This window comes from Myxine glutinosa, chromosome 2 (genome assembly GCF_964187855.1).
Source record: "Myxine glutinosa chromosome 2, kmMyxGlut1.1, whole genome shotgun sequence".
Taxonomy (NCBI): domain Eukaryota; kingdom Metazoa; phylum Chordata; class Myxini; order Myxiniformes; family Myxinidae; genus Myxine; species Myxine glutinosa.
In genome coordinates this window covers 53,769,696-53,796,479 of record NC_136262.1, presented here as the reverse complement: position 1 = coordinate 53,796,479, position 26,784 = coordinate 53,769,696, and the positions used below count along the sequence as shown (strand labels likewise).

The 26,784-nt window shown below is 43.1% G+C and overlaps 1 protein-coding gene across 1 annotated transcript in view; it reads right to left on the bottom strand.

The window, feature by feature from the left end:
- Nucleotides 1-16,250, bottom strand: part of SNTG2 (syntrophin gamma 2) — a 278,507-nt gene extending 262,257 nt beyond the window's left edge. Inside the window, exons 1-4 of the mRNA XM_078772595.1 lie at nucleotides 16,074-16,250; nucleotides 15,171-15,791; nucleotides 5,353-5,478; nucleotides 3,293-3,349 (exon numbers count right to left, since the gene is read on the bottom strand). Coding sequence (XP_078628721.1) covers nucleotides 3,293-3,349; nucleotides 5,353-5,478; nucleotides 15,171-15,791; nucleotides 16,074-16,250 — 981 coding nt within the window. The remainder of the gene's footprint in view (nucleotides 1-3,292; nucleotides 3,350-5,352; nucleotides 5,479-15,170; nucleotides 15,792-16,073) is intronic.
- Nucleotides 16,251-26,784: the final 10,534 nt, after the last annotated feature.

The following is a 26,784-nucleotide window of genomic DNA, read 5'->3' as shown; positions in this document are numbered from 1 at the left end:
GCTGCATTTTAGTTTTCGCATTTCGGTTATTTTGAGTTTACGCCGCCAGGTGGGTTCCGGTCACGTGGTTATCTTGCCGTGCACGTACAGTATCTCTGTCGTATAGCGCTGCATTTTAGTTTTCGCATTTCGGTTATTTTGAGTTTACGCCGCCAGGTGGGTTCCGGTCACGTGGTTATCTTGCCGTGCACGTACAGTATCTCTGTCGTATAGCGCTGCATTTTAGTTTTCGCATTTCGGTTATTTTGAGTTTACGCCGCCAGGTGGGTTCCGGTCACGTGGTTATCTTGCCGTGCACGTACAGTATCTCTGTCGTATAGTGCTGCATTTTAGTTTTCGCATTTTGGTTATTTTGGAAAATTTCTTAGTTTTAACCATGGGGCCTAAGAAAGTGAGTGGCAAGTGCAGTGCTGAGAAGAAGAAGAGGATGATGAGCTTGGCTATGAAACACGCAATCGTCGAAAAACATGAGCGAGGTGTCGAGGAGGACGTATATAACGGCAGAGGAAAAGAGCATGCCAGGCCACAACTTGTGGATATAAAACACGCAATCGTCGTGTTTTATATAAAACTTGTGCTTGGATATAAAACACGCAATCGTCGAAAAACATGAGCGAGGTGCCGAGGAGGACGTATATAACGGCAGAGGAGAAGAGCATGCCAGGCCACAACTTGTTCAGAGTGCCGGCGATAGCTCGCCTTCTCTTTGTGGAAAACACGGTGAGATCCTTAACATCCAACAACTAATGGGACGCAAACGGGGCGCCCAGTTTAGCGGTACACACATTGATGAATCACCCTGCCTGTGATTCACCCATGACAGGTTATAGCTGGGTCGGGATTCAAACCCAGGCTGGACAGTTTAGACTTTAGAGTCAAGTGTGCGTACCTCCAGTCCAGGCCATCCTGCCAACTTGTATGCTGCATACAGGTGAAATATAAAGCGCGAGATATTTTTATATGTACTGTATATTTTAAAAAAAATTGGTGTGGTTTTTGGCGGGCTGGAACGGATTAATAGCATTTCAATGCATTTCAATGGGGAAATTTGATTTGAGATACGAGCAATTTGAGTTACGAGCTCGGTCACGGAACGAATTAAACTCGTAAGTCAAGGTTCCACTGTATATATATATATATATATGTATATACATATATATATATATATATATATATATATATATATATATATATATATATATATATATATATATATATATATATATATATATATACAGTATACACACGCACACACATATATCTATATATATAAAACACAGTTTGTGTGTGTGTGTGTGTGTGTGTGTGTAATGTTACCGATAGACTCATAAACGGAGAGGCTCACGTGCTTGATATTTGGCATAGACATGGTCATTGAGCCTAGGAAGAACATGGCCTACCTAAAAAAAAAAAATTCATAATATTTTTTTACCATATTTTTAACTCAGTGCATTTCAGCGAGGAATATTATACACAGAATCTGACCGTTGGCAGAGCAGTGCGCTGATTCGCTCAGAGCGATCACGTGATGTTCCATCCCCGCCGCCACGAAGCGAGTTGGTCGAGTCGTGCTAACCAAGATGGCGACACGGCGGCTTCACTTTTCACGGAGTATGAGCGTTCTGTATATTTTCAATTCAGTGCGGCCGACTCCCTCACGTACTTGATTTGTGGCATAGACATGGCCATTAGGCCTTCACGGTGTAATTTGTGCTAGGCTTTTGTCCGAGTGAGCTTGAGTCGAGAGGGCGAATGTACGGGTTGGGAATGTACGGGTTGGGAATGTACGGGTCTCCCTTCCCCCGCCCGGCAACGCCGGTACTGGAGGGCGTCACAGGATCGGTGAGTCTCCAAAATCCGCTTCGTGCTGTTGCGAAGATGCAGGACGATGTCGCGATTGTTGTGCTGCTCTCCGACCATGAGAACTGCAATGTCATTGTTGACTGGCCCTCCCCTTCCCTCCCCCTCCCCCCTCTGTCCTCCCCTCCCCCTCCCTTCCCCCTCCATCCTACCCCATCCCCTTCTCCCCTCTCCCTCCTCCTCCCTTTCCCCCTCCCCCTCCCCCCCCTTTTCCCCCTCCCCCCCTCCCTTTTCCCCTCCCCCATACCCCTCCCCCTCCCCCCCTCTTCTCCCCCCCCTCTTCTCCCCTCCCCCCTCTTCTCCCCTCCCCCCTCTCCTCCCCTCCCCCCCTCTTCTCCCCTCCCCCCTCCCCCCTCTCCTCCCCTCCCCCCATTTCCCTACCCCTTCCCCCCTACCCCTTTCCCCTCCCCCTCCCCCCTCCCCCTCCCTCTCCCCTCCCCCTCCCCTCCCCCTCCCCGTCCCACCCCCACTTCCCCTCCCCCCTCTTATCCCCTCCCCCCTCTTCTCCCCTCCCCCCTCTCCTCCCCCTCCCCTCCCCCCTCTCCTCCCTCCCCCGCTCCCCCTCCCCCTCCCCCTCCCCCTCTACGCGTCATTGCACGAGTTAAAACTGCTCGATCAGGTTCATGGTGTTAACGACACGAGTTACGCGACGCACAACCGCTCGGGCATTAAAGACCAATGTGACTCGTGCAAGGTTCTCACGGCTGCGTGGGTCAAAGGTACTCGGGTCGTGACCGTTAACCCTTCCACTCGTTAGCTGCTGGCTCGGCGGCTGGAATTGCCCAGCAATCCGTCCACCACGAGTATAGTGTGGGGGCGGCCTCGTAGACTCGAAGCTCGAGGGGGAGCAGGGCTTAATCCCCCCTCAGTACGTCGACGAGCTCGAGATCCGCAACAATATATACACACACACACACACACACACACACACACACACACATATATATATATATATATATATATATATATATATATATATGTGTGTGTGTGTGCGTGTGTTGTTGTTGGTATTGAGATATTGAGACTCAAGGAAAGGCAGAACTACAAGGGGAAATGGATCACCAGACAAAATTGAGCAAATGGAAAATAGAGAGACAACAAAGACATGTTGCATGAGAAGGGTGAATACAGGGTCTCGCTGGGAGTAGTAAAGATCAGTAGAGGGAATGTGAGAGACTATGACGTTGGCTGCAGACTTAAAATGCTGTAGGAAAGAGCTAGAGACAACAGACTCAGGGGAACAGTCGCACAGGCATGCAAGAAGTGGGGTATGAAAAATGGAGGTGAGCGTTGAGTTTACACTTGGGGAGCGTAACAAGGAAACAATTTCCATATTTCATACCACTTCCCATGACCCTTAGCAGAGTTTGTGAACAAGGTGGTAGGGTTAAAAATGCAATGGCAGTGCCCAGAAAGAAAATGAAAGAAGCACCTTAACGCTGAGTCCAAATCCACCACCCCTCTGTCTTCTGATAATTACCATCCTCTCCTGTGAGAAGAAACACGAGGCCATCTGCATTTCCCATTCACACTCACCTTCCCCTCCTTTCAGTCTGTTACATCTGATCAACAGAGATCCTCGGGTAATGGAGGATTTTACACATACGGTATATCACTTCTAGGACAAAGACATTAGAAGACAATAACATGATCAACAAAGTAGAATGGGATTTGAACCTTTGATCCCAAAATCATCAACTTCAGCAAACATGGAGGTAAGTTCTTCTACACATGGAATGGTTTACAATCTTACATGCATGACTTCATTTTTGCTCTGATAACATCATATATTTCCCACCACTTTGATATAATTTTATCCAACTTTCTGTGTCTCAATTTAAGTCATAAACTGTCACATCTATCGCATTGCCATGTCTCCTCTCAGTTACAACCTAAACTGGATTAAACCTCATCGACCAAAATTTCTGTCTCACTACGCTCCTTTTCTTCTACAGTATCAAAGTTTTTATCAATAACAACCACAGCAAGAACAATAATTAACAAGCATTCTGAGTATTGCGCTGCAATACATGTCCCCTACCGGCAGTCTGTCGTCCGGAAAACTGTTGGGGAAATTACCAAGGGTTATTTACCCGCAGGTTCTGAATCGTTCCCAATCGCTAATTACCTCAGGACGGGCTCACCTGTGATGCGCACTCGGGACTTCGATTTATACACCTTGCAGACAGGTCCGCAGAAGCACGAGAAAATACGTTGTTGATAAAGAATCTTTCGAGTCGCTAAATTTCAGTAATTTATTATATTTTCCGGTTCACGATCAATGATCGATGTATATATATATATTATATATGTTGCTCGGCTTGGCTCCGCCCCTCCGGAAAGCGCGCGCTGTGTCGCGCTTTTGACGTTCGCGAGACGAGGCTGAGGGCGCGCGGTGCGGCTTGAGGAGAACTCTGGAATAAACAAAGTGCCATAACTTTGTCAAAAATGATCGAAACGTCGTGAAGTTCGAACTTGATCTGTAACTTATCATAAGGAAACCATGTACCAAGTTTGAAATCATTAGCCTTAAGAGTTTAGAAAAAAAAGTCCAGAAAACTGCTCTTTGCGTGACAGACTGACGGACTGACGGACTGACTGACGGAGGGACGGCATGCAAACCTATAGTCCCCTCCGGTGTACACCGGTAGGGGACTAATAATAGTAATAATAACCAGATGTAAATTAGTTCTGGGTTTTACCGCTCTTTTACCCAGTGTCTGTTACATCACCTTATCTAACATGTTACATTAGTTCTTCGTGCTTGTTGTTTGTGTGCTTTATAACATCCTTAAAAACAGTAAGTTTCCTGTTTAGAATGATTTTCAATTTTGTTTGACTGCCCAGCAGGCAGACAGAGTAAAAATGTTGTCTCATTCCTCTCTGCACACGTCCGATCGGGACAAATTCAGAGCGCCAAAGTGCTGCTAAAACTGCAAACATGTCTTCTATTCATGTTCCGATTCATATTCAAAATATAACAGATTTAAAGAAGTTGTTCCTCATTCATAAAAAGCCTGGTGTTCGCTTAGTGGTTAGGGTGCCGGCTTGGGATCCTAGGATCCTGGGTTTGAATCCTGGTCGATCGCTGAATTAACGCCAGGGGAGTTGACTCAGCCTGTTCATCCTTCCGAGGTCGGCAAATTGAGTACCTGTTCACTGGTAATTCCCTGTGTGTCGCAAGAGGTGACTAACAGGGTTGGTGGCAGGAAGGGCATCCGGCCGTAAAACATTGCTTCAAAAAAGGGGACCAAGGTGCCCGAAAAAGGGCAACCCCTGCTCTGTGGGGGAAAATGGCCTCTAACGGTGGTTCTGTTCCTCATTCATAAACTGATAAGACAGACAGACAGGCATGAACCCGTTACTTAACCCCGCTTTTTGCTTTGCATTCACAGGTAGTAATAATTAATCATTAGAAACAAACAAAGTGATACACATTCCCAAAGGGAATACATCAATTGCCAAGTTCATACGAGCAGATGAGGCACATACACTGCTGGTCGCTCCCTTGCAGACCACGTTCAGCTTTTGGATGGTGAGTACATCGCGTGTGAGACGAAGCTGCACCTCATACGAACCAGACTGTCCGTCGTGAAGAAGAACCCGGCCCGTCTTGCACTGCCAAACATGCACACGCCAAGTCAACGATTACATGCAACGCACATCTCGTTGCATAATGAACTTAAGAGTTGTTTTTTTCTTTTGGAATGATGGAATTACAAAGTTCTTGTGAGCCGACCTTAGTAGGATATCAAATATTGGCCTACTTAGAGTCAAGTTTCCCCTTACACAAACCTTCCATGATATCTGATAGAAATCCAATGGGAATCATCAGTTATCCAGAGAGATGTTTATCAGTGTCAAGTCGAATATTTCATTCCGTAAACAATTTAAACCTGGCAGATCAATAAGCGGAGCATTCCCCGATGAAGGATGGCATGCTTCACAACACTGTTCCCCTTGCTTGCGCTACACGAGATGGAAACTTTTGATGAATTTAATGCTGTCAAGAATCAAAAGCAGCACCAAAAACTTGCTGGTGAGCATGCTTCCACTGAGATTCCCCGCCATGAAATGTACAAACAAACCCAACTGCCTTTGCTCTCATCTTTGTTGTTTTTGTTTTTTGGCCTTTGATGCACTTCTGCCTCTAAAGGTATTATCAAAATGTTTCTGGTCATACATATTCATTTCGAGGTATCTCCATGGTGTTCAACCCTGAAGGACAAAATAGCTTGTTCGATTCTTTTCGATCAATCAATTTCTCATGTAGCTATGTTTTCTAAAGCCCCTGTCACACCTTGACGATTTAGCCAGCGTATGCCGACGTATCAAAATTGAGTGCTGGTGTGAGTCATACGCTGGCATACGTCGACAAATTTTGTGCATGCACAAAATTTGTCGACGAGCTCGGCGTACTACGACGTATGCCAGCGTGCTTCAGCGTGCTCTTAACGTAGCCAAATTTTTCATATGTCGGCATACGCTGGCTAAAACCTCAAGGTGTGACAGCGGCTTAAAGAGAAATTAGGCATGAATCGTTGCTTTCACTTCGAGTACAAGAATTTTGGTTTTTCATTTCATTTACATGATTCATGTTTTGGAATACAAAATTGTTGCACGTTATATTGAAGTATTTTTGAAAAGGTGGAATATTATTTCAAGCAGGATGGCAGGATAGGTTCGAGCCTTAGACACTCCAGGTATGCACATTCACCTTTTTCAGTCTGGCCTGGCCATGGATTCATATCCCAGCGCAGGTAAAAACTGTCATTGCGTTTCACATGCAGGCCGAGGCATCAATGTGTGCGTCGTCCCTTATATGGACATTAAGTCTGGCAACATAGGTTAGAACCTTAGACACTCTAGAGCTCTAGAGGTATGCACCTTCACCTTTGTGCAGTCTGGCCTGGGTTCAAATCCCAGCCCAGGCATAAAGTGTCCTCCTTGCGTTTCACATGCAGGCCGAGGCATCAATGTGTACGTCGTCCCTGAAGCAGCAAGACCCATCTGCCAGCATTGATTGTTAGAGGATATTAATTTTGCCGTTTGTTTATTAAACTACCTTGCGGACACTGTTCAATCCCACCCTTCCCCCAGAGCTTCAACCAAACTACCATCTCATGCCAATCACTACCCCCATCCCTAGCTATAATCCTTTCTACTCTCCTTAACACGACCTTTTTACCTGCAGCTTACTTGTGTGCTTCCTTTCCTCCTCTCTTCTTTTCTTCTTCACTCATTCCCTTGTTTGTTCCACCCAAATGCAGCCCCGCTGTCATTATTACCTTCTGTCAACTCACTCACTCAAGTCCCTGTAGTGTCCATCTTGTTTATCTAGTGTACCCCACCCCAGCCCTCTCTTTTCCACAGATCTCCCGACGCCCCTGTTCCCTCCTGTTATTGTGCTTCCCTTTCTCTCTTGTCTCCATCTCCCTTTATTGTATTGTTATGTTTGTGGGGGTAAACAATGAAATATCTTCGGAAAGTTAGAATCGTGTAGGTTTTAGTATGGACCATGTTTTTTTTTTGGTTTTTTTTGTATACAAGATCGAGGCTCGTGAAAGAGCTGACACTAATCACACAAAAAGTCAAACCGACACAAACCGACACATAAAACACAAAATAAGGGGAGCAGTTGACAAGATGGGGAGAGAGAGGGAAGGACACAAACAACATTTGAGAGCAGGGACATCGGGAGAAATGTAGGAGGGAGAGGGCTTGGGGGAGGTGGGAGAGGTATAAAACATATGGACACTGCAAGGACTTCCAGGAAAGAAGTTGGAATTTCGAAAAAGTGTATCTGGGGTGAATTAGCGGGGGTAGAAAAGATCAAGGTTTTGGATGGGGGAAGATAAGAGATGGTGGTGAACAGCTGTTTTAAAGACCTGGAGGGAGGAGTGGGATTGAAGGGAGTGGGGGAGTTTGTTCCAGAGGTGGGAGAAAAGGGGAATGAAAGAGTGAAGGTGAGCAGAGAGCCTAGATTTTGGCAGTTTAACCAAAAGAGGCCTGCTGGCAGATCTTGTGCGACCTGTAGGAATATTTGGGGGACAGAGCACAGAGCGAGCTGGGGGAGCAAGGCCGAAGAGGAGTCGGTAGAAGACAGAAAGACCACCAACCTGCCTGCGGTGAATGAGTGAAAGGCACTCGGAGTTAGCTTCATCGCAGGAGATTCTAATGATTCTGAAAGCTTTGGCTTCAACAGCGTGAAGCCGAGCTACGTGTGAGGCAGGAGCACCGGCCCAGAGGGGGGAACAGTATTCCATTGAGCTGCAGATGAAAGCCTTGTATGTGGTGAGGAGCTCAGGTGTGCCAAGGAAGGACTTCGCATGACGGAGGATGCCCAGTCGGCGACTGGCTTTGGAGGCCAGCTTGCAAATGTGGTTTTCCCAAGAAAGATCATGTCAGATAGTGAGACCCAAAAGCTTGAGCGACAGAACTTCTTGGAGAGGATTGTTGAGAAAGTAGATGGGAGGGTTTTTCAGTCGGTCTTTTCGGAGAGACATAGTGAGAGTGTGAGATTTGTCAGGATTGAAAGACATGTTCCACTTGTTTGACCAGTCTGTGATTTTGTCCAGGTCTGCAGAGAGTGAGGAGGCTGCAGACTGTCGATCTGAGGGATGAGGAATGGAGCGGCAGAGAGTGGAGTAATCAGCAAAGAGATAGAGACGATTTTCCAGAGAGTCGGAGAGATCATTGATGAAGACCAGAAAAAGCACAGGGCCCAGAACACTATCTTGGGGAACACCAGCCAGAACAGGAGGGGAGATGAGAGAAATCCATTCAGGGCCACACGTTGACGACGACCAGAGAGGAAGTCCGCAAGCCAAGCATGGAGATTTCCATGGATACCATAGGAGGAGAGTTTGGTGAGCAGACCTGGGTGCCAGACCGTATCGAAGGCACGTGATATGTCGAGGGAGACAGCTCTGATTTCCTGTTTGGCATTGAGGACCTCCATCCATTGTTGAGACAGCAGAAGCAACATGTCCAGAGTAGAGTGACCTGGTCTGAATCCAAATTGATGATCGGAGATCAAGCCATTGGAGAAGAGGAGGGATTTGATATCCGAAGCAATGATGGATTCCATGACTTTGCTGATAATTGGGAGCAGGCTGATTGGTCTGTAGTTGCAAGGATCTATTTTTGCACCTTTTTTGTGTAAAGCGGTAATGTTTGCTGATTTCCAAGATGCTGGCAGATGCCCTTGAGCAAAAGAGGGTGAAAAGAACAGAGAGAGGGTGAGATGGAGCAGCAGAGCAGGATTTTAGGACCCTTGGGCTGATGCCGTTTGGTCCAGTTGCAGAATCAGATTCGAGGTTTGACAAAAACTTCTCCACCTTGTCAGGAGAGAAGGACAGAGAGTCCAGGAGCAGTTGGGTTCGACTGGGTAAGGTGGGAACAAAGAGAGATGGGTTTGGGACACAATATTTTGAGGCAAACACAGAGTTAAGGCATTCGGCTTTGTCACGTGCGGTGTCAACTGTGTAGCCATTTGAGGTGAGGGAGGGGATGGAGGGGGAACAAACACCAGAAACGGATTTGACCAGACGCCACCAGGATTTGGAGGAAGGAGACAGGTTTGAGAGTTCATTCTTGAGTGTGGAGAGATAGTGCTTTCTGACACTCTTGAGGGTAGACACACACTTGTTCCGAACTTGGTGGAAGGAACTGAGATTACCTTCAATTGGATTTGCCTTCCAAGAGGCAAAGGCAAGTTGTTTCAGGGCAACTGCCTCACCACAAGATTCAGTGTACCATGGACGGGAGGAAGGGTAAGACAACTGAAGACGAGATGGGATGAATCTGTGCATGAGAGAGAGAGCAGTTTGCTTTGGAAGAATTCCCAGGAAGAATTGATGTCAGAGGCAGTAGAGATGGGAGACCAGTCCAGATGATTGATGGCTGCTTGCAGCCCGTGCCAGTCGGCCTGAGTGAAATGCCAGACTCGACGACGCTGAGGAGGCTCTCTGAGAATGGCCAGAGAGATGTCCACTTTAACAAGCACATGATCAGAAGAAAAGATTGGAGCAGAAGAAGAGCAGCAGGCATTTGCAGGGAAGTTTGTAATAACCAAGCATTGAAGAGAAGATACTCCATTGACTGTGATCCAGGTCGGGAAATTGACAGATTGTGTCAATCCCAGTGAGTCACAGAAGTCCTTTGCTGAGGTTCCATGGTTGGTGAGAGAGGAACCCAGACCCAGCCAGCTGGCATGATGACAGTTGAAGTCGCCATGTATGTGGAAGAGAGAGTTGGGATGAGTTGATAGAAGTTGGTCCATGTTGTCAGACAGCGACATGTACATGGAGTCATCACTGTTTGGAGGACGGTACAGAACACATATGAACAAAAGGTGGGAGCAGAGTGGAAGCCATAGCCAGAGGTACTCCTGGAGGTGGGGTGGAGAGAGGGCAGTGCAGGGAGAGTGAGGAAGAGAGTTTTTGATAAAGATAGCAACCCCACCACCAGGACGAGGCTCAGAAAAAAGCCAACAGGGAGAGGGAGCCGAGAGTGACAACCACGAGTCACGTGTACAATGAAATGGGGGTGAAACACATGGTCGAAGAACGAACGAACGAAAAAAACAAAGAAGGAAATGTTTTTGTTTTTTGTTTTTAGTTAAGATTTTAAACAAGGAAGTATGGGGTGAAAAGACTGGGAAAAAAAACTGAGAGAACGAGAGCAGCAGGGACCACAATCGACCGCTGAGAGAAAACAAAGCCTCCAGGTAGGAAGCTTGAAGAACAACAACAAGGCCGCAATATATCGCAGCACAAAATACTCGACCACTCTATGCAGGTATGAAAGATTAACACCGATAATTATCTTCCAAGGGACGCACTATAGGTACACACACATAAGATAAATACAGTTTCGACAAAAATACAATTGTGAACAATTACTTAACTTCGAGCGTGCGTGAAGGTCGGGACAGCTTCGAAAAACCGTGACTTCCCCCGCAAGATCTCGCGAGATCTCGCGAGATCTCCAATGTGACGCGAAGAAGAAGTAGAAGAAGAAGAAGAAGAAGAAGCCATTTAGATGTACATGAGCAGGGTGAATGTTCAGGTTAAGAGTGTTTGCATGTCACCATAAGGAGGGTGGTTTTGTGCTAATTAATTATAGGGCGTATGGTTAATAATCCCCAGTATGTATTGCCTCCCTATGATTTTTCCCTAATCTATATCTATAAAAGAAAGTTTTTGTTTGTTTGTTTGTCTGCATGCACTAATCTCCTGAACGGTGAAAGATCGGAGGAAACCTCTGAAACAAAAAATGTCGGGACGGGCCCCGGGAAGGCTATAGGCTAGGTAGTGAGGCTGGTCGAGGCCGCCTCAGCCGGGCTGGGTCCATTTCGCAATTAAAAGCTGAGCTGAATTATAGTAGTCAATCTTCTATGGCCGCAAGTAAAAGCTGAATTATAGTAGTAAGACCTATGTACAGAAGATTAAATTCATTCAAAAAGAACCCAGGCAATGCCGGGTGCATTCAGCTAGTGTTCTTATAAAACTCAGCAGGCCAGGCGATGGGCTCCATCAGCCAACCACGCCGCCAGGACTGACAGAAACAGCAATGGAGTGACTGGTTAAGAAGCGATGGAGTGATGAACAGAGGTCGGTGATTGGACAGAGTGTGACATCAGCATCGAAGATTCGAGAGTTGAAGGAAAAAGACGCCATCTCGCCATCTTGGTCTTTTCTTCTGGTCCTGGCATTTGTTGGTGGCGGTCGCATTCTCTTTTGGTGCTGGCATTTGTTGAAGGTGGTCGCATTCGCTTCTTCTGGCCCTGGCTGTGTGGCAGACGGTCGCTCCTCTCATGCACGCTAGTGCAGAGAACCTTTGGAGCATTGTGGAGTTTTTGCAACACTGGAGGAGGGGGATGTTGTTGGACTGTGGTGTCTTTCGAGGGATCTGGGGCCACGTTGCATTTGGCGGTGGAAGCGAGGAAGGGCTCGTTGAGTGCCTGCTCGTGCCTGGGCATTTTCTGATGCGCGAGTTCGGCGCCATTATAGGGGCGCATCCCGCATGAGCTGCTACATCAGCAGCAATGACCAACGCACCCTCAACGCACTTTTGGGCCAGAGCTAAGGGTCAGCCCTACAGTAATGGAAGTGATTTTTATTTATCTTTCCCCCATGTTACCCTCGCCTGAGGAGAGGGTATTGCATTTGAGTCCGTTTGTATGTCTGTTTGTTTGTTTGTTTGTCTGCACAGAATAAATATGATTTTCTCTGCAACCGTTGGTCCGATTGACAGGAAATTTTCACCATAGGTGCAACTCCACCTGTAGAATTTGTAAATGAAAATTACTAGAATATAAGACACATCACTTTGCTGATGGAAATACCAATCTTTGCTGCGATGGCTAATCAATGGGGGAAGAAAACAAAAAGGATTCCTGGGAGATCCTGCTCTCCATGCAAGGATAACCAACATCACGTGTTGGCATTTGCGTTTTCACACGCGTGTCCATGTACCCATAAAAAAAATTTTTGCCTCACAAACATTCCCGGGAGTTACCCGAATCCACCGTAGTTGGATTTATTGAAATCAGTTAATCCGTTCTCAAGTTATAACATGACAAACAAACAAACAGACAAACAGATACACACGGATCCTTGTATAATGTAGATGACGTCATACATCACGTGGTATGGCCGCTATCTTGGAAAAAACAAAAAACTTTGTACCTCTATATCTCCGAAAGCGCTGCATAGAAAAAATTGAGACATGGCTCATTGTGAACTCTCCATGGGGAATAAAATATGTCAATGATGATGTCATAGGTGCCTCAATTATGACGGCATAATTCGACAAGTACAAAACTTCATCCGATAAAGATGAAATTTCTTGAGCATCATCTAGGGATAAATTGGTGGAGAAAAAAAAAAATATCGACGACGTTATCAGTCACATGGTTTGGCCGCCATATTTGTTTTAACACAAAAGCCTTAAAAAAACACTGAAAACACGTCCTGGCGAGGGTCTGCAATCTCTGATTGCTCTTTCTTATTTGTATATGAGTCTGAGTGGAGACGTCTCGTTTAGATAGTAGTTTTACCACAACGTTCATTTTTTATTCCTTGCTTCGTTTTAATAAATTGATTTGTGTTGCATTTTCAACGGTGTCATGTTTCTGTGTCTGTGGGGTTCGGATTAACCCAGTGTCGGCCGTCCGATCAGGTAAGGCTTCAGCCTTTCCCACGCACGCGAGAATACAAGTATGCCTCGGCGTTAAAGCTCGTTTCGGCTATTCGTCTGAGGCCAGTATTCACCGGCCACAGACAGGACAATATATTATATGTGTTAGCTCTTGTATGAGCCTCGAGTTAGTATACAAAAAAAACTCTTCTGTGAATCTCGACTTTATATACAAAAAATATGATCTCACAGTGCCTTTTACAAAAAGTAGGTAGATCATCGCTGCAACTCTGACCAAATCCAAAATTCCTGCTTTAACCTGCATGGAGTGGCCTCTGCATCAGCAGCTCACAACCGCAATAAGCCAAATAATAACACCGATGAGAAATCCGAAAAAAAAAATCGAATTTTTTTGAAAAATAATTCGCAGAACACCGAATTTAAAAACCTGAAATGTTGGTGTCGACGGCCCAAGGGTCTCGGAGTAGTTAACCGACATACAGACATGCATACAGACACCACTCTTTTATATACATTTTAGAAACTCTTTTATCAGCCTTAGACAATGTGTGAAAGAATAAAAAAAGGTCGAGAAGACAAGTGGGAGAAATTTAATTTTTTTTTTTATGCTACCCAGGAGTATGGTATAATAGCCCATATTTAACCTGACACATTTTAGCCTTATGGTTAAATATACGCATGGGCTGGCAAGAGAGCTTAGGCCTTAGAGGTATGCGCACCCACATAAGAGTTGTCTGTATACCTTGGATTTGAATCTCGACCTGGCTATAAACCGACATCCTGGTGTTGCGCATACAGGGATAGGCATTGATGTGTGTGCGTTAAAATGGTTGTCCCGTCTGTAGGCATTACTTGGTGGACATTAAAGATCCTATGGTGTCATTCGCGAAGAGTCAGCGAGTTATCGCCGGCATCCTGAGCAAATTACAAATTCCAGTCACCTTCAGTCGAACATCAGGCCTGACAAGCCTGACAAGTTCTTTAATGACTTGCGGTAAGAAGGTGGGAATGACTTGTGTACCCCAGAATGTGGAAATAATTGAGGCCATTAAATAAGTAGTAATCGCTGTCGTTGTGGATATATATATATATATATATATATATATATATATATATATATATATATATATATATATATATATATATATATATATATATATATATATCAGGGGTCCCAGCCACTTTGATTGACAAAATAATAGGAAAAATAGGAATTCTGATCACAAAAAATAGGAGTTTAATAGGAAAAAACTAGGAAGTAATAGCACAGATTTCAGCATTGGAACAACATCGGTAGCTTTATTGCTGCAAGATTTATGCAAATACATGTACATGTATGGGCATGGACACACCCCCAATGAACTTGGGCCCACCCGTCTTAACATCGACAACAAAAACTATGACTTCTTCTTTGTGGCAGCCACCATGGACTCTATCAAAGTCTGCTTTTTCTTCTCCACTTTTCTCTGCGCCTCCCTGGTTTCCACCATACGAGTCTGTGTCTCTTGAATCTTTTTCTGAGCAGACTCAAGCATGGCCTGAGCTACTGCAATTTCAGTCATGTCACCTTTCTTAAGCGCCACCTTAAGCTTTTTATTTGCTTGATCAAGCAGACTGTTGCTAACAGTCAGTGACATCTGCTGAGATGACTCTTTTGCTGCCAGAGATTTCTCTGTTTTCTTCAAGTCCTCGCTCTTACGAGACAGCTCCGCTGCCTTCTCTACAGCAATCTTAGCTGTTCTCTCTCTTTCTTCTTTCTCTTGCCTGGTTTTCTCCCTGGCTTTCTGTTCATCTTCCTTGGCTTTTCGTTCTTCTTCAAGTCTCTGCATATAGTGCATGTGAGCAGAACGTCCTAACGAGAGGAGTCCCTTTGTGACTGGGACCATTTCGGGCCGGTCACTATACAATCTCATGCCATCCATTGTTGCACGGAGACCATTGATTGATGCCTCGCTCAGACTAACTCTCTCCTTGGTGACACTTTTCCCACTGATTGAGAACGCGCGTTCCACGTCACTGTTTCCGTGAGACAGTGCAAGGACAATCCTTATCATTTGTCTCACTTGGGGGAATTTACAGTTTCCCGTACAGCCTTTTAAAGCCAACACTTTTCCCCAGTAACTGTCCACTCTCTTCATGCAGACTTCTTCTTCATTCTCCTGTGTTTCCTGGGACCAGTGAGTAGGAATGGCTTCCTCTTGGTACACCTTCCATTCATCTGCAATGCTGTCACTGTCAATATTCCTCTTCAGCTGTCTGGACAGGCTCTTGGCTGATTCAAGAGACCATGCAGCAGTCCTGTTTTGTGGCTGCAGACATCTGGCATTCTTCAGGATTTTGTTTGTCAATGGAAGCTTCTTTTGTAGGTGTACTATGGCTGCCTGGTAGCACTTCCTCATCCCAAGATACATCCTTTCCCTCTCAGAGACTTTCAACTTAGCGATACACCGTCGGGTATCCTCTCCCACACCCATGGATTCATTCTCCAGCTGGTTTGCAACAATGGAAACATCAAGGTTTGAGATGTCTTTCACAGCATCAACTGAAGGAGTCTTCATAATTCTTCTGATCAGTTTTTTGAGCAGGTCATGGAGTTTGTCATATAGAATGTGCACAAGTGGTTGCTCTGACTGGAAGAAGGTGAGGAACTCTGCAAATGTTGCTGCCAAGAACTTCAGGAAATGCAGTTGAGCTTTTATTTCCGGTCGCTGTAGTTCTGTTTTGATTCTTTTGTACCTGGGTTTAAACATGTCCTTTGGCTGCTGCTTTGGAAGAAATACCAAGAAATACTCTTTGAGAGATTCCCAGATCTCTATCAGCCGCTCCACTGCAGGTCCCAGTGTCAACCACCTGCACTCGACATGCTTCAAAGGCTTTTTTGGAACAGCACCCAATTTATGCTGAATGTCTTGAAAATCAACAGATCTAGCAGCAGAGCCTTTGAACCAGTAGAAAATGTCCACTGCAAGCTCAGTTAGGTTTCCACAGTACTCTGCAAGTCCTTTGGCAAAAGCATTGTGTACTGTATGGAGAGTACATGTCCCTACATCAAGGAGACCAGGGCCCCTGTTGTCGAGAATGGCTTTGTCAATCTGTCTCCACACAGTGGTGCTCACATTAGGCCCATCACTGCCGAGCATGATAATATCCTGAAGCTGCAGTTTCGATTCATCCAAGGCAGAGATTATTTTCCTGGACAAATCTTCTTCAGTTGCATGACCCATGAGGTAAGTTTTGAGGTGAAATACTAATATCTGTTCCTCGGCATCAGACCAATACCGTACACGGATTTCTAGTTGCTTCAAGTTCTGTTTATTGGTGGTTTCATCATACATGAGGCTGAAGCCAGAAGCTGAATTCTTAACATCAGTGACTATCATGTCCTGAAAATAAGGACCTGTGGCTTCGCTAATGAGATATGAAACTTTCGATGAGCTCATTGAGAAACCATCCGGGATAACACCAGGAAACATTGCCTGCAGAAGATCCTTCAAACCGTCACAGGAAGAGTAGCTCAGATTCGAACGAACAACTTTCAATGTCCATAGAAGTTCTGCTTTTGTAATAGCGTCTTTTTTGGACATACAGACTAAAGCTGCACGACTTGGCTCATCTGTAGAAGCTGACCCTGATGCTGAAGCAGATGAAGTTGATGGTTGAACGAATGTCAGCAACGTCTGTGACCCACCCAGCAGTTCCTTCGCACGCTTCAGGTGCCCTTTGTTTTGGGCATGTTGTGTCAGTTGTTTCACACCCTGATTGTCACACCTCACTTCCGAATGGCACAACGAGCAGTAAGCTGAGAACACTGAGGACTTGCTAGGCTGACACCAGTCAGAAAGCCTACATCCATGTCCACTTTTCAACCACTCTGGGTTAAATTTAGTTCTCCCACCAGGCATTATACTGCTGGGAGTATACCTGTCAAAAAGAAAACAAATATGAGATAAGATTAAATGAATTAGCATAGAAAATCCTAACCTGTTAACGCATGAAGTGGAAAGAACTGTGAACCAAACAGTTTTTTTTTTCAAAACTGAAACATAAGTTAGTAAAATAATGAGAACAAACAAAGTAATTTAAAGGCAAATCAACAAATTTCTTACCGGTCTGCAGATTATACCTGAAACAAGAAAGATGATAAATAACATGTCCTAACATGTTTACCACCCGATAATTGCATTTTCTCCACTGCTGAATAGCTTGAACACTAATCTGAGTTCAAGCTAAGCGATGACAATTCAATTATGTATCTTTGGTATTGTTGTTGTACTATCTTCAGAAGATTATGAAACAACAAGACTTTAACAGTCTTTATTGTTTTTTGTTTGTTTGTTTTTTTATTGTCCTACATTGCTTGCATTACCTATTGTGCAGCATTGCGTATGTAAATTTTAATTCTACTGTAATTTTGTTAAAAGCTGAATATGCAACTACCACACGAAAGTATACAGAATTAAGTTGTAATCCCTATTTTGTGTCGTGGTCCTTCTTTATTATCTGCAATTAAATGATGAAATGTGTGAATTGTCGATTGAATTAGTTCTTTGCCAAATACTATTAGTTTTAGGCAAAATACAATCTCATTGTAATAAGCGAAAGATTGAGTTAAACATGTAGTATCAAATGTCAATGTTTAGCAAATTAGTAGAAAAGTTCAATTTCAGGTAGAATCTTTAGGGAAAGGTTGTTAGTAATAACTGAATAACCGCAAAGTTCACAGTTGGTTTTGTTACTCTAAGTAAAGTACAAACCTTAAAAATTGAGCTCAGCTGAACTTTTGAAATAAGACAAAGGACAATGATAATGGTCAAGGTATCATTCAGTCATTCTTCACAAAGTATATGAGATAATCCAAGAGAAATGCGTGATAAACATAGTTATATTATTTTCATCTCATTTTATCTTTTATAATTCTGTTACTGAATAGCATGAAGCACGAATCATAAAGGTAAAACAATTGTTTGGAAGGATATACTTAATATTAGGACAAAGTCAAAAATAACAATAACATAATATACATAAGATATACATATCATTTCCAGTCGAGATCAATAACAACACGTACTTTACACCATGGTGTAAACGACATGCCTCCACTTCGTACAGTATTTATTTGTGACGTCATCACTGCATACTCAATTTTTCCTCAACACTGCACTTTGTTGAGTCCTCAAAAATGCACTCACCACTTGTGAAATCGATCGAACAAACGGTTTTCGAGAAAAAGACAAAGAGACATATGTTCTTCGGGGATTTGAGCTTAAAGTCGTTTTGGAAATTTGTCTTGCGATTATGGACCCAGAAAGCAATTCCATGGCTGACGATTGGTATAGGAATGTCTGTTCTGACGCTTAGATACAGAAATTCTACTAATTAATATATCAATTTAAATTTTGGAACATTGAGGGTTAAAAAATAGGAAAAATAGGAATTTCCACCAAAAAATAGGAGATTTATAGGATCCTATTAAAAAGTAGGAATAAATAGGAAAAATAGGAGGGCTGGGACCCCTGATATATATATATATTAGGGTGGGCTTCAAAAAATCAAAATGCAGATTTTCTCCGGGACATGGCCTATGTTTGTTCCTTTAGGTGTCAAAGGAAACCACACCAAATTTGAATGGAATCCAATAATATTTAGGGGTGCCACATCAGTGATGAATTTTCCCCCATGCAAAAATAGGAATTCCCATTTTTTGGGCTGTATATACACAAAATAAATACATAATTATATATATACATTAAATATAATATTAAAAATAAATATATAGTAAATATACATTAAATAATAATAATATATATTATATTATACATTATATATACAATTATACGATAGACAATTATACAAATATAGACAAATATAATACATTAAATACCACCGTTTAGAGGCCATTTTTCCCCGCAAAGCGGGGGTTGGCCTTTTCGGGGACCGTGGTTGTTGTTGTTTTTTGGTCCCCTTTTTGAAGCAATGTTTTACGGCCGGATGCCCTTCCTGACGCCAACCCTTTTTGTCGCCTTTTTACGACAAGCAGGGAATTACCAGTGAACTGGTACTCAAATTTTGAAATATATTAAAACTCAAATTGAAATATAATACATTAAATAATATATTAAAAATAAATATAATATATTAAAATTTAAATATAATAAATAAATATATAGTTATACAATATATATACATTATAATTAAATATACATTAAATTTATACATAAAATATACATTAAATAATAAATATACATAAATACACATTATACATTATATATATAGTTATATACAATATATTATACATACAGTTTTGAGACTTCCTATGATCACTATCTGGGCAATTTTCATGCATGTTTTGTACAGGTTCCCGGGGTCAGGGGTACGCTTTTTTAGTGTGTAGTATGTAGGCCTAACTTATTGACTGTGGCTCTTTTGTAGAGAGTGACCCTGTGGAGTAAGAATTAACAGGACTTTACCCACATTCTTGCGTATTTTGCAGATATGGCATGTGCTAGTACCAGTGTTTCATTGAAAACTCGGGCTCAGGATAATGTGTATCTCATTGGGTCCACTTCTGGAGATGCCATCAAAGGTGCCAAGCTCGCGACTGTGCATCAATCTCTTGTCCTGTTTTTCCATCACCTGAAGAAGGAGAATCGCACTGCCCGGGAGAGTGCAACCCTCACCATTGAAGAGGTTGTGAAGTTCTGGGAAAAAGCTCACCTACCTACAACGACGAAGCAACACTGCATCCATCGTTTGGAGAGGCTATATGAAGAATGGAGGAGCCTCCAAAAAGGTGCAAAGCGGGGTGGTGCGACCCAAGAGAAAAAGGAAGCATCCTTCAAGGCCTCCTTGGAGAAGACGTTTGATCTTAGGCATGCAGATTCGGAGGCCATAATCACCAACCCCGAGGACAGGAAGTTTCTTCACGATCAATTCTCAGAGAGGAAGGCTTCAATGGGATCTGTAGACACTGTGTTGGAAGCAAAAACGAAGCGAAAGAAAGAAAGGGAAGAAAAGGAGAAGACTAAGGCAGAGAAGGAAAATAAGAGACAGGAAATGGTCATGAAGGGTGCTACTGCTATGGAAGTCACAGACTCAGACTCTGACTCTGAGACCACGGCACAGGCTGGTTCTTCATCATCTGATGGTGGGATATCTCGTCCCAGGAAAAGAAGGCCTATCAACATTGTCACTCCTGAAGTCGCAGCTTCTTTGGATCGTACGAAAACAAGTGACCGAATGGCTGTCCACAACTTGGCATCCATTTGTAGAGCAGTAGGATGGGATCCTGCAGAGCTGGCACTGAACCGATGGACAGTGCGGCGGAATCGCATGATGCATCGATGCACAACCATGGACGAAATAAAAGAAGCATTTCATCATAATGTGCAGGGTCCTTTAGTGGTCCATTGGGATGGAAAGCTTCTTCCCGATGTCACTGGAGATTTTGTGCATGTGAAGGTGGATCGTCTTCCAATCCTTGTGTCCAACCAGTACCATGGAATGGAGCAGCTGTTGAATGTTCCCAAGTTACCTGACGGGGGAGGAGAAGCTATGGCAACCGCTGTAGTGGACACACTGAAGAGCTGGAACCTTGTGGGCAAGGTGAAGGCTTTGTCTTTTGACACAACGGCCAGCAATTCAGGTGTTCGTGGAGGGGCTGCTGTCCTCATTGAAAAGAAGCTACAGACTGAACTAATTCATTTGGCTTGCCGCCATCATGCGCACGAAATCATTCTGGGAGATGTTTTCACCACTCTTTTCGGTCCTTCATCAGGCCCTGACATCCAGCTTTTTAAGCGGTTTCAGGCGGAGTGGCCGTCCATTGCCCATCACCAACCAAAAAATGGATTCACAGATCCTGATACGGCAGCTGAGTTTGCACAGAACAATGACCTGATGGATGAAGCTCTGGAATTTGCTCTTGTGTGTTTGAAAGATCAGCAGCCACGAGATGATTATCGTGAACTCCTAGAACTGACTGTCATCTACATGGGAGGAATCCCACCTCGTGGAATCCGGATCATGGCTCCAGGAGCAATGCACAGAGCCAGATGGATGGCAAAAGCACTATATTCACTACAGGTGTTCATGTTTCGGTCAGAGTCCACTTGACACTTCGAGAGGCGAGAGAACTCCGAGCCTTCAACATTTTTGTCTGCCTTGTGTATGTACAGGCTTGGTTTCGGGCTCCACAAGCTATTGAGGCTCCCCTGAATGACATTAACCTCTTCAAGAAGTTGGAAAAGTTTGAACAAATCAATCAGAAGATGGCTCAGGCAGCCTTGAAGGCACTTGGCTGCCACACGTGGTACATGAGCCCAGTACTAGTGGCATTTGCATTCTTTGATACCAGAATTGACAAAGAAAGCAAGATCAATATGATTGAAGCATTGAAAAATGACGGTGAAAACCCCTCTCCAAAGAGACCAGCTATCAAACGAGGAACCGCCCTGTCAATCGCTGGCCTCATAACAAAACACACCAAGCATTTCTTCAGCATCCTAGGGACCCCAACTGATTGGATGGATAAGGATCCTGGTTCATGGGAGCAAGAAACCAGCTTTCAGGAAGCAAATAAAGCCGCCAGTGGCTTAGTCGTGGTGAACGACAGGGCAGAAAGGGGTGTCGCATTGATACAAGACTACAATAAGCTCCTTACAAAGGATGAAGAGCAAAAGCAAGCTCTGCTCCAAGTTGTTGCTGCTCACAGGAAGATGTACCCCGATGCCAGGAAGGCAACAGTGGTGAAACAGGCCCAGAAATAGGAGTTACATTTCTCATTATATTTGGGTTTTTTAATATTATGTGATATGGTGTCTCTTCATTTTATGAACTGAACATTTGGATTGTTATCATTGAATTTGAGTTTTCATAGCAATATAGTGCTATTTGTGCAGCTATTGTAACTTGTGTTTGCTAGAATACAAAGAAAGTGAGTGGAGGGTGGATTTTCATAAAACAAACTTCTGGTTTTGCTTTCGATCCATATATAGAAAAGTTTTGTAGACACCTTTAGTTTGAAGGCTGATGTGGCACCCCTAAATAAAATCAGATTGCTTTCATATTTGGTGTCTTTTCATTTTGGAACAAAAGGAACAACATAAAGCCATGTCCCAGTAAATATTTTAAACAAATTATTTTGAGCACCACCCAAATATATATATATATATATATGTATATATATATATATATATATATATATACATATATATATATATAGTATATATATATATATATACATATACATATATATATATATATATATATATATATATATATATATATATATATATATATATATATATAGATATATATATATATACATATATATATATATATATATATATAGATATATATATATATATATACATATATATATATATATATATAGATATATATATATATATATACATATATATATATATATATATAGATATATATATATATATATACATATATATATATATATATATAGATATATATATATATATATACATATATATATATATATATACATATATATATATATATATATATATATATATATATATATATATATATATATATATATATATATATATATATATATATATATATATATATATATATACTGTATATTATATATACTGTATATATATTCTAATGAATTTTCATTTTTATCTCTTTGGTATATAAAGACTTCTTCCTGATAGATGACTATTCTTGGATGGTTCATTTGTTCATTTAACCTTATAAGTCACAATTTCTTTACCATATGCTAATTTGCTGGTGAGAGCAGTGGGTAACATTTCGTTAAATTGGATGACTGCAAAACATTTAATCTCAAAGAAAAATTAATTAAAACAAGAATTTGCCTTTGGTTTCAAGTTTTCCATCTTTGAGACATTCACATGATAGCTAATTTTTTGATTGATATTTAATCAGCAAGCAAGACGAGTAACAAGTTTTAAAAAATTCACAAAAAACAACTCAAGTCGAACTCAAAGTAAACTTAAAGCATGTAAAAATGCAAAGCCCATCCGTGTCCATTTGCATTCAGACATCTACTTCTACAGTATACCCAAAATAACAAAAACACTTTAAAAACTAGAAGACCACTCGGTAGAAGGCATACCTCCGTCAGGCTGAACAGTTTATGCTTTGTATCCCACTGATAGGCCGGATCTGGATTCGGACCTGAACCAAAATCTTCCGGCTTGTTCTTGTCCCTCAAGTTTCGTCCAAATCGTCCACAACTTTTTTAAATATCATGTTATATATCGCTTTTGGCCCGATCTCTCAATGGTGAAGAATCACTTAAAAAATTAAATAATTCTCATATCCGAATCCATATTCATATCTTCACCAAATTCGAATCGATTCTACCATGTCACACGCACAACCTGTCAACAAAGTTTCGTCCAAATCTTTTTGAGAGCAGCAGAGCTGCTCTATGTATCGTTCTAGTAGCCGGATCTGAATAGCAGGATACATATCCTGCTATGTATCGTTTTTGGCCCGATCTCCCAATGGTAAAGGATCACTTAAAAAATTCTAGTAGCCGGATCTGAATCCGGATCTTCACCTAAAGCTAATCATTTTGTCTTTGCCAAATATGCTACATCTCTGCCAAATTTCGTCCAAATCCATCCACAACTTTTTGAGATATCTTGTTCACAAACAAACAGACAGGGGTGAAAACATAACCTCCATCCACCTTTGGTGGCGGAGGTAAAAATACACAATGAAAATTGATGATTTTATACATGAAAAATGAAAACATTGAACCTTCGATCTAAAAAAAATAATCAGCTTCGAGCTTTTGATAGGTGAACCAATTATATGACCCAAAATGCAAATTCTTAAAATTACTGGTCAATTCGATGAAACCTGATTTTATGCAACTTTGACCTTTGACATTTTGATCTAAAAAAACAATCGACTCTTACCTTTTGATTAGTGAACCAATTCAGTGACATGATTTGCAAAATCTTCAATTTGAGGTCAATCAGGAGAAATTTGGTGATTTTACGCAACCTTGACCTTTGACCTTTTGACCAAATTATTAATTTGCCTTCTCCTTATTATCATAATAAAGCTTTGGTGAAAATGTGATGACAAAACTCAAATGGTTAAAAAGTTATGCTCCAGACACACACACGCACACAAACAACGCACACACACACGCACACACACACACACACACGCGCACACACACACACACACACACACACACACACACACACACACACACACACACACACACACACACACACACACACACACACACACACACACACACACACACACACACACACACACCGAAGTGATTTCAAAACGCCGTCCATGCTGTGCAGGAGATGAGCTAATCAATAGATCAGGAGTTGAATGCTCATAAGCAAGACAACAGTAGTTGTGTTGGTATTCAACTCACAGGTACACCCAAATCAGGGTGATAATAGCTGGTTTATAGTCGCTGCTGTCGGTACGCAAGAGGTGAACAAAAGCCAAGTTGTGCGAGATACAAACCGTCAGGTTACTGCATCACAAACAAGGGAAATTCAACAAAGTGAGGATAGCGTTATTAAAATTCGAGGAAATCTCCAGGTGCCCTGGGAAAAGGGCCTCAACAATCGGAGGGTACGCCAAACGCTTTTCGAATGTAATGTACCACCTGCCACAAAAGTTCACTGCTAACGAAAGAAGCTAAACAACTCTAAATATCACCAAACAATGTAGCATCGACAAGGGGATGCTAAACAAGTCAGTGAGGGATGCAATGCAATCAAGAAATCACATAATAAGCACCCGAATCGACCGCCAGACCAACGGACAAACACAGAGACATGATTAAACCAATTTTCTGAGCATACCTCATGTTAATGTTCCAGACTGCAGAAGGCCCAATGAATCAGGTGGCCCATGGGTTTATATCAAGCACACATTAATTGTCACTGTTGCCGTTATTGTTGGCCGATATGCCGATTGTGCCGGTTATGCCGATGTGCAGATATGCCGCTTATGCCGATATGCCGACATGCCGATGTGCCGATTATGCCGACGTGCCGATGTGCCGATTATGCCAATGTGTCGATATGCCGATTATGCCGACATGCCGATTGGGCCGATATGCCGCTGTGCCGATATGCCAATATGCCGATTATGCCGACATGCCGCTGTGCCAATATGCCGGTATGCCGATTATGCCGATTTGCTGATGTGCCAATATGCCGATATGCCGATATGCCAATTATGCCGACATGCCGATTGTGCCGATGCACCGATATGCCGATTATGATGATGTGCCGATGTGCCAATATGCCGCTGTGCCGATATGCCGATATGCCGATTATGCCGATGTGCCAATATGCCGCTGTGCCAATCTGCCGATTATGCTGATATGCTGATATGCCGATTATGCCGCTGTGCCAATATGCCGCTGTGCCAATCTGCCGATTATGCTGATATGCCGATTATGCCGCTGTGCCAATATGCCGCTGTGCCAATCTGCCGATTATGCTGATATGCCGATTATGCCAATGTGCCAATATGCCGCTGTGCCAATCTGCCGATTATGCTGATATGCCGACATGCCGCTGTGCCAATATGCCGGTATGCCGATTATGCCGATTGTGCCGATTTGCTGATTTGCCAATATGCCGATATGCCAATTATGCCGACTGTGCCGATTGTGCCGATGTACCGATATGCCGATTATGCCGATTATGCTGATGTGCCGATGTGCCAATATGCCGCTGTGCCGATTATGCCGATTATGCCGCTGTGCCGATTATGCTGATTATGCCGATTATGCCGATTGTGCCGATATGCCGATATGCCAAAATGCCGATTATACCGATTGTGCCGATATGCTGATAATGCCGATGTGCCGACATGCCGATTTCCCCCCCCCCCCCCCCCCCCCGTATATGAATTAATCTCATTTGATTTTGCCCATATGCATGGTGATGCTGATGTGTTTTTCAATCACCCAAATGGTGTGAAACTGATTTGTGTGGCAAATGTGGCAAATTTGTGTTGTGACTGCTGCTGCAACGACCATTCTGGTTTCTTTCGTGGATTGCAATGCTGGCATAAGTTGACAATGTAATACGCGGTCGCAAACATCCATTTACGGCATATAATGATGTTTCTCCAAAAGTCGCCACATGCATCCTGTCGTACCGTTTCCTTTGATTTGCTTTCCGTCACACAGCCCCCTGTCACTGTCGTCCCTCTACGTGCTCACGCACCTGTTTTGCTGCCAGGCCACAGATTCATGCACAGATTATATGTGTAATATTTCATTGAACACACAATTAATTTGTATCTTACAGCACAGGAAATTTTATGACTTTTTACATCTGTTTCTAATCTTTCTTCTACTTTCGTATGCAGCACTCGCCTGTGCCTGTGGGTAGAGTCATTTGCTGTGGCAGTGCCCCTGATGCAGTGCCCCGTGTAGGTCAGAGGAGGAATTTTAAATATGTTCAGGGTGCCGGCGAATGCTCACCGATTCTTCGTGAAGGAGACCACGGGATAATTAACGTCCAGCAATAGACGGGACGCTCAGTTTAACATCCACCAAAAGACGGGACGCCCAGTTTAACGTCGACCAATAGACGAGACGCTCAGTTTAACATCCACCAAAAGACGGGACGCTCAGTTTAACATCCACCAAAAGACGGGACGCCCAGTTTAACGTCGACCAATAGACGGGACGCCCAGTTTAACGTCCACCAATAGACGGGACGCCCAGTTTAACGTCGACCAATAGAC